Source organism: Zingiber officinale, chromosome 2B, assembly GCF_018446385.1.
Source record: "Zingiber officinale cultivar Zhangliang chromosome 2B, Zo_v1.1, whole genome shotgun sequence".
Classification (NCBI taxonomy): Eukaryota; Viridiplantae; Streptophyta; class Magnoliopsida; order Zingiberales; family Zingiberaceae; genus Zingiber; species Zingiber officinale.
Window position 1 is genome coordinate 12,154,681 of NC_055989.1, and position 14,002 is coordinate 12,168,682.

Sequence of the window (14,002 nt, forward strand, 5' to 3'; positions counted from 1 at the left end):
TGGCGATCAGCCCAGAAACTCAGTATCCTTTGATTATTTTTCCTCCAAATACGCTGTAACTGGGGTTCGAACCGTGGGTACCTGAGAGACAACCTGAATGTCCTATCACGACACCATAGCCCCGAAGATAAAAAATTATATGGGTAAACTTTTTATAGTGACCGACACCACCGCTGAAACGACCCCTTATCAGAAACCCCCGAGGAGATTTTTTGGATGAATGATATCACTTAATTGATAAAAATCTGCACAAGAGGATGCTCGAACTGGCACCTCAGTTAAAAAATATAACGTCATAACCAGAGGACCCCTGATTCATTAGTCGACTACTATATTATTAATTAATTCTATATCCATTCCATTTGATTGCAAAGTTCAGACGGTTTGTGTTTGTAAAAAAAAATAATAATAATCAATTTAATTTTGGACCGATTGTTCACCCTTTTAGAAGTGCGTGTTCACAAATTAATGAATCTCTTCGCAATGATCTAATAACTAGCACATAAGATGTTATCATCATGAGATCTGAGATTCGAATATCGACAAAACCGAAATAAATATTTTCCTTATGTGTTAATCACTATTCCAAATGCTAATAATCGTTCATGTTTACCTCCTCCGTATTGACCACGAGTTGACAAGAACACATCCCCTCGGGGCAGTGCGATGGTTAAGGCATGGGGTGTTGTCACATGAGGTATAGGGGTCGAAACTCAGCGTGACCGAGCATAACCTCCCCCATATCTTGACCATTTGCACTAATGACTAGTAACCACCCGTGATTACCTCCTCCGTGTTAGTCTAGGGATGAATTGGCGGGGGTGTTGGGGACAAGCGAATCGCCTTTTACCACACGAGTTGATAGGAACACTAAGGATGAACGTATTCATCTTTTGCCACCGTGTTCACAATTTAATGAAAAACACAAATTCAAACAATTACGATAATTTATGATAATTTAATATAACTACTGGATTTGCAATTTAGGATAGAATAATCCAAAAAAAAATAGTAAACTAAATACTTTCATGAAGACATTAGAACCACATGAGCTCGTCGTATAAATGTTTTAGCCAGAGGTTGCCATGTTTAAAGTCTAAAGATGTATATTATTTTGATTAAACATGACTTCTTATGTTGATCAACTGTTACTTATCCTTCTTTGGGTATTCTCTTGCTCCAAATATTGTTGATCCAACTCGAATGTTAGTGCTTCCCATCTCAACCTGCAAGAGACATGCAAAAGTTAATGATCCTAGTGGAATGTTTGCTGCAAAAAAATGCATTAACTAAAATATTGAATCCACTCTTTTTCAGTTGGATTTAATAAAAGTACAAAGCATTACAAAGTATTGTTTTGATCCTTGCAACCAAAAGTCTGACATGTATAATAATTTGTGAAACACAATCACTTACAGCTTGCTCAAAGTCGGCTGACATTCCCATGGACAGCTCGCACTGGTCTTCTGGAATTCCAAGTTCTCTGCAAACCTCAGACCTGCAATCTGATAGTGTCTGAGAGTTCCCAGAACACGTAATCAAGGTTTAGCAAAGTATTTGGGGGAAAATAAAATGGAACTCAAAGTCATTTGAGAATTCTTACCCTGAAGTTTTCTGGAGTGGAGGTGTAGTCGAGCATCCCGATCGTCATTAGCCCAGAGAAAATAAGGTTTGGGCATCCAAATTTCACATGTTTTACGAGCTGGAGACAACCTGAAGGATTGACACCATATTTTGCTGCAAAATACAGGGAGATCTTTCAGTTTCAGGCATCTACTGTTTGGGCAAGGGCAAATATTATCAAGGTTCAATGTGGCCAACTAAGTTATTCATCATATGAAATTTCTCATTCTAGAAAAAAAAATGAGAAAAAAAAAAACAATCATATGTACTGTTTGCATGAATATTAAAAGTTTATTGCGTACATTCTTCTCCACTAGTATTCACTTGCACGAGGACCTTGAGTGGCTTCCTTCCCAGGTTAGCAACCATCCGATCAAGATGATTAGCTATCTGCATATCATAAAGCACAATTTTTATTCTACATATCGCAGGGATAAAGATATAATTTTCTCCACGAGCATATTGTGGGGGCAATCAGATAACAGAAATATTAATTATAGATTGTTGGATCATTATAGTGGTTGACTTTGTAAATAGTTGCTCCGTTATTGAATTCTTAGAACTAGTGGTTTAAAAAATTTCAACAAGATCGGATGATCGGATATCATGGCTCCACACTTTGTTCATCCTGCAAAAAATCTGATTTTGCTCAGCATCTTTTTCTCCACAGCTTGCACATTGCAGAATAATTAAAATGTGATAGATGTACATGTTTGAGAATCTGATCCAACAAATGATTCCCAAGAAAAAATCGAAAACACTACCTTGTTTATTTAAACAAAGCATGGCATTCCTTATTCCTTTATTGCTACTGGACTAGAAACAAGTAATAGAACCTAAGATAAAGACCAAAATCTCTGAACATTTTTGACTGAGATTGACCATGCAGTGAAAGGAAGAAAAGCAAATTTTGACTTCCAGTTATTCATTCATCAACTACATACTGATCATGAATTAAATTTACCTTCTCATCGTCTACACTCTCAAACATGTCAAGGTTTGGGACGCCAGCTGCAATAAGAACGACAATTCAATTAATCAAACACTAGCAATGCGTGGTGATTCAACTTTCAAGTAATCATGATATGCAAATCTAGAAACATAGAAAATAAGAAGTTAATAATTTCTACTAAATTAATAAAATAGCTAAGATGTTGAATGGAAAACTGGAATTCAGTCAATTCTCCCTTAAATTTCCATAATATGGAGGGAGTCTGAAATGTAAACCACAGACTAGTCATTCACATATGGTCCACAAAACATACAAACAACAGGTATAATAATCAGAACTGGAATCTGTATTATTAAAGAGGTCAGACCACATAGGCAAGCATGGATACATAGCAAGAGGTCATGCTTTTTGCTGTGGTGTCCCTTGAATTGGTGATTCCACATTTAACCAAAGACTTGTATAGAGTTAGGATTTAGATCATAAGGAACTCATTATTGCCCTAATACAACATGTTAATGATACTCCTCGATAGAAAGAGAACTTTTTGGATCAATTTGATGGGTTGTGGCCAACAAACTAAATCAAGCCAAGTTGAACTTTGCCTTGCTCAACTCAGCTTGACAAATCATTATTGAGTTCAAACTTGATTCAACTGTAAATTTCCTCCTCAAGCTTAGTTCATTGAACTTCATTGAGTTTGACAATGGCTACTTTTGATAGATAAACAAGCTTAAAAGTCAGAAGCTTATACAAGCTCAAATGCAACTTAGTTGGAATTCAACTGAAGCTCAAGACTAACTCAATTCAAGCTTCATTATACAAAGTGCAATTTTAAGCATCAAGTTGTGCTGCCGAGCACGACCAATACATTCTGTTTTTGTGGAAGATCAACATAAGGTTTAATCACCGTGTCACCTGTGCTGGATTAGTTGCAGGGGTCACAAGGATAGAAGAAGATGGGTCATAGAAGTCAAAATCAATGGAGATGGGGTTGAGGCTTTCGCAAATTCTTCGAGGCTAATTTGAGGAAGGCGGGGTGACAAATATCTAGCAGCGACGATGATATAGCGACTATGATTTAGCAATTAATCATGAAAATGATATACATATATGTTATGTTATGTATCTAGTGATATGTCTAGTATATATTTTTACAAATATTGCTATACTATATTTATATATTGATATATGCTTATATATATTCTATTATATATCTATGTAAATAAATATTGAAATCGTAACCGTATAGCATGATATGGTACTAAAACTGTATCATTTGAGTTAGAGACTGAAGCTCCAACATGAGCTGAGGTTTTAAACCTTGTCTTTTAGCAATCTACTAAAAAAACTCAACTAGACAAAGAATCAACTCAAGACAAGTTGAGATTTGCCTTGGTCATGTTCAGCTTAACAAATCTTGATTGAGTACAAATTTGATTCAATTGCAAATTTTCATCTCGAGCTCAGGTGATTGAGCTTCATCAGGTTTGAGCAAGGCTAGTTTTCATAGATAAACAAGCTCAAAGCCCACAAGCTTAAACTTAGCTGGAATTCAACTGAAGCTAATGAATAATTCAGTTCAGGCTTGACTCTATAGAGTTAATTTTAGTAGTCTACTGAAACAATCTTAAAATGTCTTCCAAGTGTTTAACAGCTTATGAGCTTGACGCAAAGTCGCGAACCTATAAATGAGCCAATACACAAGCTTATCAATGAGGTTAATCACAGGTTTAGTGATGAGAATGCTTGTATACTGAAATTGAGCATGTTAACAAGCTATAAATGAATTTATTCAGTGTTCTATCTGTGAGCTATAAACAAGCTTGATCTTGCTAAAATGAGCTTGCCCACATGATTATTGTCAAAACGTGTTTACAGAACGAGCCTAGACCACAAGTTGTGATTGGCACTGGAATGCCAATTACTGAAACATCACAAACTCTGGTTGCAGTTATCAACTGGCTACTTGCTGCAGTGCAATTTTGGATCTATCCACAGTTCTCCTTATTCTATTATTCATTTTTTGTCTGGTTTTCTAGGTATTCATCTAGTCTCTTTCTTGGGGTTTCTCTTCTCTTAAACTTCTCACTGTTGTAATTGTTTTGCTAGTTCAATATACTGGTGGGGTTTTTTTCCATGTGGAAACAAGCATGGTGAGGCAATTGGATTGGATTAAACTGCTTACTTTTTTGAAAAATTGTGGACGAATAAGAATATAAAATTTTTACAAAGCAAACAAATTGAAGTCCATAGTTGCCAAGGTCGTGAAAGAAAAAAAAACCTAAAGAATTTGAATGATTGTCTTGATGTGGTATGAAAAGCAAACAGCTGGTTTTAAATGTGAAGCTCAAATTCATGGAGGAAAATCATAGGGGTCCATCTTTGCTAATATGTGACCTAGAATTAAATACACTCTTCCAATGATGGAAATAAAAAAAAAAATACGAAGAGCACATCATTGTGCGTGCTAGACCTGTACTTTTCCCAAGAACGGAATCAAATCTTAAGAGAGTTATGGAATATAAGATCCTTATGCTATAAAGAGTTATCCAATGGATTTAAGTTTTGGTCTTCATGGACTTTCCAGATATAATATACACTACAATGTTTTGTTTGCAATGAAAGTTCTCTTCACAGACTCCTATTTAGCTTGTTTGTTTCCTGTAAGGGCAAGCACAAGACAGTGCTTAGTACCTATGTTGTTCCTATCCTGAATGATCTGGGATTTTCTTGCATCTACAAACTTCAGGAATATAAAAAACAAAGACCCAATAAGACTCAACAAAAAGCAAAATATATATATATATATATATATATATATATATATAAGACAGACATAAAATATATAATATAAACTAAGTGAGTTGATCCATCTGCACAAACATGCATGTGATTTATTTAAACAGATCAACAAAGATAACTTCAGATATCAAAAGAATAGTTTATACCAAGAAGTGTTTTCACTTTGTTGCTCTGCAAGTTCCCAATGAAATGCCACTCAATGTCTGATGGAAGCTACAGAAATGGGAAATAATTTAAATTTTTGTGTGTGGTTAATAAAACACTATAAAACATTTAAATAAATATCTAGCTGATACAAATAATTTCAATACAAGTCAACACTCACGCAAAGACCTGTTATATGAAAGGCTGATGACAAAAATCTCAAAATTGCCATTAAGTTAGACAAGGAGCTTATGTGCTTCTCAAATAATAGTTTCTGTATGCAGCATTTATGATCATCCAATCTAATCTTATATGTAAATCTAATAGCTAGTCTTTACTTGAACTTTGTCTCAACATAGAAGATGCGGACTATCCTAATTGAACATGCTACAATTGTTCTTGAGTGTCTACCCTTGTTTTACTAGAATAGATAATTAATTCTCAATGTTAATTCACCAAATTCTAATGGCCTTCTCAAACAACATGAATTTGAAAGAGTGGAATAATTAGAATTTCACAAGAGCACACCAGACCATTGTCTTCTTAAATTATCTATGGTTTTGTCGAGCTAACGGTGACTCTAGAACCAATTATTCAAAAGCAAAACAATAGAAAGTCACACCATATCGATCTCACCCATACAGAAAAATAGCAGGCTACTAATTAAGCACTTTCGATCACCAAATTAAACAACCCCAACCAATCATGAACGAAACATACACGCACCGTATGCTAGTTTTCAACGGTGAAGGAAAAATAAAAGAAAAATATGCGGAAGATAGATGGAAACCTGAGGAGCCTTCTCCACGATCTCTTGAACATAGTTCTCACCGAAGCAGCGGTGTCCGGCGTCATAGACTTGGCGAATAAGGGAGACAGGCTTCGTCTTGCTGACCGCCACCACCCGAACCTGATCGGGCGATCGACCGGAGCGCTCCGCCGCCCGCTGGACTCGAGACAGCACGGAGCGGAGGGCCGTCGCTGCGGCGCCTTCGACTGCAGGAGCAGACATGGCGTCGGAGCTAGCAGTGGGAGGCGGAGGACTGGCTGACCTGAGCCGTTTCTGATGGTGCCTCGCTCGAAGACGAACAGATCGGGCCGGTGGCGATGCAGCCGCTTGTGTTCGATAGGACCTCAAGCGATGGGATGCTTACGAATTTACGACCGACTAAATCAAAATACAAAACATAAAAACTAGGCCAATGGGCGGCCGAGCGCTTTCTCAATCTCTAAATTTAAAAAAAAAATCATAAAAATTATTATTACTACTAAATTTAATAATTTTAAGAAAAATAATATTTTAAAGAAGTGATTCATTGTTCTGATTTTATTTTATTTTTCTGATTTCTTTTTCTTTCGTTCAGTTACATTAAATATTGTTTTATTGCTAAACAAAAATTAAGACTCTTTATAAGTCCTGATAGACAAGTAACCTTTTACAATTCTACGTTAAAGTTGAATAGTTATGCCTAAAATTTTTTTAGTGATCAGGTGTATCAAATATTTTTGCATTGAAATTTTCCATTATATGAGGCGTATCAACTATACTTTAAACTCATTATTTTTTTTTGGTAATTTATTTATTTAACTTTTCAAATCAATTAATTTTAGAGATACCAGTTAAATCTCATAAAAATTTCTCACTTGCCATCAAAATAAAAGAAAAATAAATCACAAAGTCAACTTATAACCGACCTTATAGTAGACAGTTTACTTGGATTACCATGAACCATACAATAAATTGCTCATAATTTTATTATTTCTTCATTCTTCTCTGAACATATTTTCTTCTTATCGTCGTGCAAGGATAATACAGCTTGAACATAGATTTGCATTAGCTTTGGCTTCAGGTTAGAGACTGCATTCAAATTAGTTTTGCTACTAATTCTTTTATATCAATGGAGAATTGAGAATAGTTTCTGGTCGCTACATTAAGCTCACACAATCTTGAAAATAGATTGTGAACAGAGGATACTTCATTCGTGTTGTTTTTTTTATCAAAAAAACATAATAAAACAAAATTACAAATATCGAAAAGTAACGAACAAGGTCAAATGACAATATTACCCTATCAAAATCCAATCACAAATATCTCCAAGTATTTAACAAAATCAGGTGGATGATATTACACGAGAACATATTTTCTAAAGCAATTCTTAATGACCACTAAGGATTAGCAACAAGGTCTGTTTCCGTAAACGCATATCAAACAATAAAGAAAACTCACTAATATCACAGGATATTGTGCCACATGAAAACTAATCTTGTCGTTATATTGCCATGGAAAAGTAGTTCAACCTTCCAGATTTGATGGTAACCTAGAAAAAAGGCTCATAGTTGATTGCAGATACTTGTCCCTCGTATGTAAGCATTCCTTTGCAATATCAATCAAACTAGAGCATTTTAGAAAAAGTTCCTGACTTCTCTGCACGAGCAAAAAGGAATTATGCATTCAAATTCTCATGCTTGTTTAATTGGGCAAATGAAATCAATGGAATAGAGCAGGAGGTAAACACAAGCACAGTTGGGTACATACCGTGTATGATATGAGAAGACAATTGCAAATATCCAGAGCCAATCTGCCTTGCGTCGCCTTGTGCAAGCAGCAAAAATTGTTACTAAATGTGTGGCACTATATCTTTGCTTGATATGAAATCATAAATTGAATCGAACTTACTGAATTAGGCTCTTGTCTAATAACATCATCCAGGATTTGAATTGCAAGATTGGCTATAGATGAAAGCTCTTGGTAGAATGAGAGGTCTCCAAAAAACAGTTGGGCATTACTAACGACCTGAAGACAGAAGCGACTCCATATGTTAGGAATTTGTAAGCTGTCAGTAAGCATAATCTTCTTACACCCACGGATTATTCAAGAGAAATGATTGATAAGAAAGTTGTAGTTTATTCATAACAAACCAAGAAGTAAATCCTTTTTTTTTCATTTCCAATTCTATTCCTCATCATAATGGGACGAACTGTAGTGTAAGTATGCTAACTGTGCAAAAAAAGATTACAACGCCATCTCCGTTTCCAGTATTCAGATCACTAAACATAATTCATCATGATTGGAAGTTGATTTATGGTTTGAAGTTGATAGGTATTAACCAGCACAACTAAAATGTCATTCCGACCAGCAAAGAAGCCAATAATGATACTATGTTGGAACAGACAAATGTCATTATCCTAGCCAATGATAGTCCTGATCACAAAAACGACAAGCTATGAAGATTCTCTTCTCATAACTCGTTTTGCATTTGTATCTGCTGATGATGGAAGAGGATAAAACACCATAAAGGGAGGAAAGGCAAAATGCCAAAAAGGCAATAATGATGTGTCTTGCTGGAGTCAGAGAAACCGAGATGTATACATCATATCCTCTACTCCAATTCTAAATGTGTCAATTCAAGTCAACCTCTCAAAAGTTAAAGAACATGGAGAAAAACCATTTCTTTTTCTAATACTAAATGTGTTAAGATGATTATTTAGTTTGAGTTTTAAAAAATCATGGGTTGATTTCACTAGCATGCTACAAAACTAAATGCTCACATATGATACATGATACTCATTTTTGTCTTAGTGAGGTATAAATTATTAATCATGATGTTTGTCGTTTTTGTAACTTGTTATATCAAAATTTTAATTTGATTACCTTTCTAATTGATATAAGTTTATATTTAGAGGCACACAAACTAAGTGGAAAAGAATAATAGAACAAATCTCATTGGAGTTGATCATTCCTGACACTTTGAAGCATACTAAAATTGTATTGTTCTAGTTGGAGAACAAAACCCCAACATGGAACAATACTTTAAAATTTAAACATTGACACACAGTTGATAGCATTCAGAAAATTACCTAAGAGAAGAAATAACTTAAGAAAAACAGAAAAAATAGAACAAATCTCATTGGAGTTGATCTCGACACACTTTGAAGCATACTAAAATTGTATTGTTCTAGTTGGAGAACAAAACCCCAACATGGAACAATACTTTAAAATTTAAACATTGACACACAGTTGATAGCATTCAGAAAATTACCTAAGAGAAGAAATAACTTAAGAAAAACAGAAAATTGAAAATAAAAGTGAAATGATAAATAATAATCCAAGAATTGCATATCACTGCATCCATGCCTAAATCGAGAGCTACTGTTGTACTAGGACATTATATTCTGGCAATAGTATATGACAGCTCATGACCAATCTGATTGCCAAAAGATCAAGAGAGATTTGAGATAAGGGGTTAACAAATCAACCCAAGTTTAAAATCTTAAGTTGTGACTGAGATTTCGATTTTGATTGAAATGATATAGTTTCAGTTTCTATATTACTATGTTAGTATGGATTTAATATTTGTTTAATTGAATTATTATTGATAACATGATTAATTTAACTAAGTTCTGGATAATCCACAAACTCTTAGCTTGATAATATTTCCTTTTAGTTTGTTTATTAATTGAGCTTAATTAATCGCCATAATTTATCTTTTAAAATGAATGTACATGTTTATGGATTTGTGTAATTGTGATTTCAATTTTCTCATGATAAAAACTTTGAGCATTAAATATCACTTTGTTTCTTTTATTTTGTTTCATAAAACTAAAACAATTCAAATCTTCATCATTTATTTTTAATTTGGTTTTCTTTCTTACATGTAAGTGCAATTATGAGAGCTCCAAAATCCAAATTTTTTTATATTTTGGGGATGTAAAATATTATATTTTGGGTTTAAATTAGATTTGCAATTTTATAACTAAATTTTATTTAATTTTTTAAAATATAAAATCTATAAAAAAAATGAAAAATAAAACCCCTGACTTGGACTCAATTCAATCAATTTTGAAAATTTTGAATTCAAGATTTTTCTGATAAAATTAAATTCGAAACCTTCAAATTGACTAAATAGAGGTTTTTTTCAAAAAAAAAAAATCACACCTATTACAATCATCATGTATTTTCAATGATATTCTAATAAAATTAATTATAAAAGTGAAAGAAGAATAAATAAATTATTTTCTCCACTTAATTAAATAAAATTTCATCTAATCAAGTGTCCTGCTAAACCCTAGCTACTTCTCAACGTCCAGAACAAAGCTAAGAAAAGACGTGGAGGAAAAGAAGTTCAATATGATCTTGTTGAACTCTAGTTTTCTTATTGCTTACCTGCACTCCTAAAATCACAAAAGTTAGAACATGAAGAAGTCATATATCAAATTTTATCCTATTTGAATTAGTTGCAACTTTAATTAGTTTTTAAAATTTTAGATGACTAATTAAGTTGAACTAAATTAATATTTTAGGTTTTAAGGTCGAGTGAAAATCGGTCTGCTATTGGTGGAGAGACATGCTGATTAGGATCAAGTGGGTTCAGATTGGCTCAATTTGGTTGTTTTGGCTACCTTAAGATCGAACCAAATTTATCTAGAGGATAGTGAGTGAAGGTTCAATCGAGTAATTAGATTAGTGGAACTTTAGAGAGGTTAGGACTTATTTATATTCTCCTCCCTTTCTCTTTGCATACTCTCCTCACTTCTCTTTCCTTTTTACCTTACTCGTCACTTGTCACATGCGTCATCCACCAATAAACCTGATTCCCTTCACTCCTCTTCTCCAGCAACCCTTCTCTTGCTCTCAATCTCTCCCCTAGTCTCTCTCCTTATTGTTTCTCTATTTCTGACAAGCATGTCATTGTCACTCGAGAATATCATGTGCAATCATTTAAGCAAGGCGAACAATCAACTGGTGAAGCTCCAGTGTTGGTATTGAAATCATTTCATGTGTTGATCAACGGGCAAAACAACAATGGTGCTAGCCAGCACAGCTTAGCACTTTAATCCATGCAACCGACTTGGTACTGAAAGGAGATCTAAGTTTCAAATCTTGCCTATGTCAAAAAATATTACCGCAGCAATTTACATGTTAAATTTTAACCAATCAACTGAAATAAACTCATCCATGCATGAAAGGGAACTGGTATTATTAAGGATACAAATATGAATTGATCCTTTTCATAACTGCAAGTTTTTAAAATGTGGTTGGCCAATTAACTTTAAGATGAGGTAAAAACAACAAGAGCCGCATGATTCTTTTTCTTCCATTCATCTTTGTTTTGGTATCATCACAGTCAACAAATCACCGAGAATGCATTTCAAATTAACTTATTGATTTCTTCTACTCAATAAAATGAATCATTGTTAAGAAGCTCTGAAAGAAGAATGCCATCTGGTCAACATTAGATATGCTATTCTATCCTCAGTGAGTGCAAAGCTACAGGATTTATTGGCTAATTGGCCATGATATTCTGTAAATAATCTTAGGAATGTAAAAATGAAGAGAACCTTGTAAGCGAAAAAAATTGTTAATGTTGATCCTTATATTTAAGGGTTCAAGTGCTCTGCACCTAATGTTCCAGAACTTTACAAACAGACACTGGAATGCTTGTTTTAAAAACAAAACACTTCTTTTTGGGATAGGGACAACAAAACATTATTGGAATTATTTCTTGTAGAGATAGAAAAAGAAACCCTAGCCCCTGGGAATTGCGACAAAATGAATTTTATAACACTGCAAACGACAAAGCATCATAATTCACAGATAAAACCAAACCTTTGTATATATTCCAAAGCAGATTTTCATAATCAAAATCGATTAAGTGGAAATACCTCAGTGTTTATTGCATGGTACAGAAGCTCCTTTTGAGATAAACTTGCTGATAGGGATATAATTGCACAAAATATCTGAACTTTAGTTCTTGGTGACACCCTAAAGTGGTTCACATGATAGGAAATCAAATTGAGCATATTGTAAAATAAAAAAGAAGTCAGAATTATAGAAGACTTACAAAGATTGACATCTGAAAGTTGTAATAACATCTTGTACCAAATACATCGACCTATCTTCATGGTTGCCTGCATAAACTAAGGAACATTAAACGATAAAAAAATGTACAAATTCAATTTCTTTTTTAAGGTTAAACATATATGGCATCTTAACCTAAACTGTTATTCAGATTTCCATTGTCAATATACTTTTTAACCCTTTCAAATTGGTTACTCATGATCCTGTTTGTCCTAAGTGTTTGGGGTCTACATATATGAGATTTATCCTCCATTGAGATCTATGCAAGGCTATGCCAGTAATTATATTCAAACTAATAAATTTGTTCGTTATTATATTGACTAACAATTTCTTTTGTTTTTGTTTACCTCTTGCACCTCACACGTTAACTGACCCAACTCTTCAAATTACACAAGTTAATTGACAAGTAGCAAATAGGCAGCCACTGAGTGCGTTGAACAATAACATCAGACATGAATGCTGAAATTGCAATGATGTGTCTGTTTACTAGGACAGGAATATAATGCTAACATAAATAGGGATGTGAATACTTGGTAGGACAGTTGTCAATGGTATGCTACTTACAACTAAGAAATCCAACAAACTTGGTTCTGAGTATATCTCATCCATCCTATCTTATGTTACCGCAACCTTCCTTACCTTTCCAATCCATTCCCTCCCGAGTGTATGTGTTTTCTCTTTGTGTTTTCCCAATTTCATTGCCAAGTCGTGAAGAGCCCTCCCCCCTCTAATTCTTGCTGAAGACCAGAGTATCTCCTTGATTGAATCCCTCTTACATTTCGCTCATTGAAGACCAAGTCTACTTGATTCACCCTCCCCTGCACTTGGGGAAAGCCAATTTCTCCTCATCTTGCACGTAATGTGGTAGACTGATTCCAATGGATTCATGTGATGTGTGGAAGACATGCAATACAGACCAACCCCTGCTTCTTGAGTAAATCCCAGCTTTTCCTTTTTTTTTTGTTCTCCTCCTCAGCAAAGACCCCAAATAGTTTGCATACAACCTAAAAACATGATATTTCTGCTCATCATCTTCTCATCCATGATGGCATTCTACCTACCAACCCTAAACCCAATAGTACAATCAGAACTGATATCAAACTCAATGGTTCAGGAGCATTCAAACTGTTGTTAACCCTTTAGGGAAGAGCACTATCTCACATCTCCAACTACAGACAAGAAAGAAAAATTTAGCTGGTGTAGTTCAGCACTTACCATCTGCATAAGACTTCTCGACAATATGGAGCTAACAATAGGTCTCAATGTTCAAAAAGAAAATAAGCTATTCTTCGGTGAATATCTGAGTATTAAAAACTGGCTTTTGGTGATAGAGGGTTGGGGTCTAAGCAGTGAACATTAAAAAATCATTATAAATATAATTACACACTCAAGTTTACAATTATAAATTCTCAAGCAATAATAAACACACACAATTATACATATCATTAATATCAATATAACGTTGCAAAAACACATATTAAAAATCAATAAATATATAACAATAATAAAATATATCCTATGCCACATTGTAACTAATATAACAGTTATATGACCCTTGGGATTTTAATCCATACATTATGGTTCCAGTTCATACTATACAATATTACAATCTTCACAACATT

At 34.1% G+C, this 14,002-nt stretch overlaps 2 protein-coding genes across 6 annotated transcripts in view; both read right to left on the reverse strand.

The window, feature by feature from the left end:
- Positions 1 to 997: 997 nt before the first annotated feature.
- LOC122045311 (pyridoxal phosphate homeostasis protein-like) lies at positions 998 to 6,689 on the reverse strand. The gene is made up of 7 exons (XM_042605473.1): positions 6,312 to 6,689; positions 5,524 to 5,590; positions 2,588 to 2,634; positions 1,926 to 2,013; positions 1,604 to 1,737; positions 1,417 to 1,515; positions 998 to 1,226 (listed from the first exon to the last, which is right to left on the reverse strand). The coding sequence occupies exons 1-7, from the start codon at positions 6,531 to 6,533 to the stop codon at positions 1,149 to 1,151; spliced, it is 735 nt and encodes a 244-aa protein (XP_042461407.1). The 5' UTR covers positions 6,534 to 6,689; the 3' UTR covers positions 998 to 1,148.
- An 887-nt stretch (positions 6,690 to 7,576) lies between these two features.
- The window catches only part of LOC122045312 (VPS35 endosomal protein sorting factor-like), a 45,250-nt gene continuing 38,824 nt past the window's right edge, over positions 7,577 to 14,002 (reverse strand). For 3 of the 5 annotated variants that reach the window (XM_042605474.1, XM_042605478.1, XM_042605479.1), the window contains 5 exons: positions 12,364 to 12,439; positions 12,185 to 12,284; positions 8,199 to 8,315; positions 8,058 to 8,114; positions 7,577 to 7,946 (listed from right to left, as the gene is read on the reverse strand). In XM_042605474.1, the coding sequence (XP_042461408.1) occupies positions 7,815 to 7,946; positions 8,058 to 8,114; positions 8,199 to 8,315; positions 12,185 to 12,284; positions 12,364 to 12,439 (482 nt within the window). In that variant the 3' untranslated portion in view covers positions 7,577 to 7,814. The remainder of the gene's footprint in view (positions 7,947 to 8,057; positions 8,115 to 8,198; positions 8,316 to 12,184; positions 12,285 to 12,363; positions 12,440 to 14,002) is intronic. The other 2 variants (XM_042605476.1, XM_042605477.1) reach the window with 2 other exon arrangements.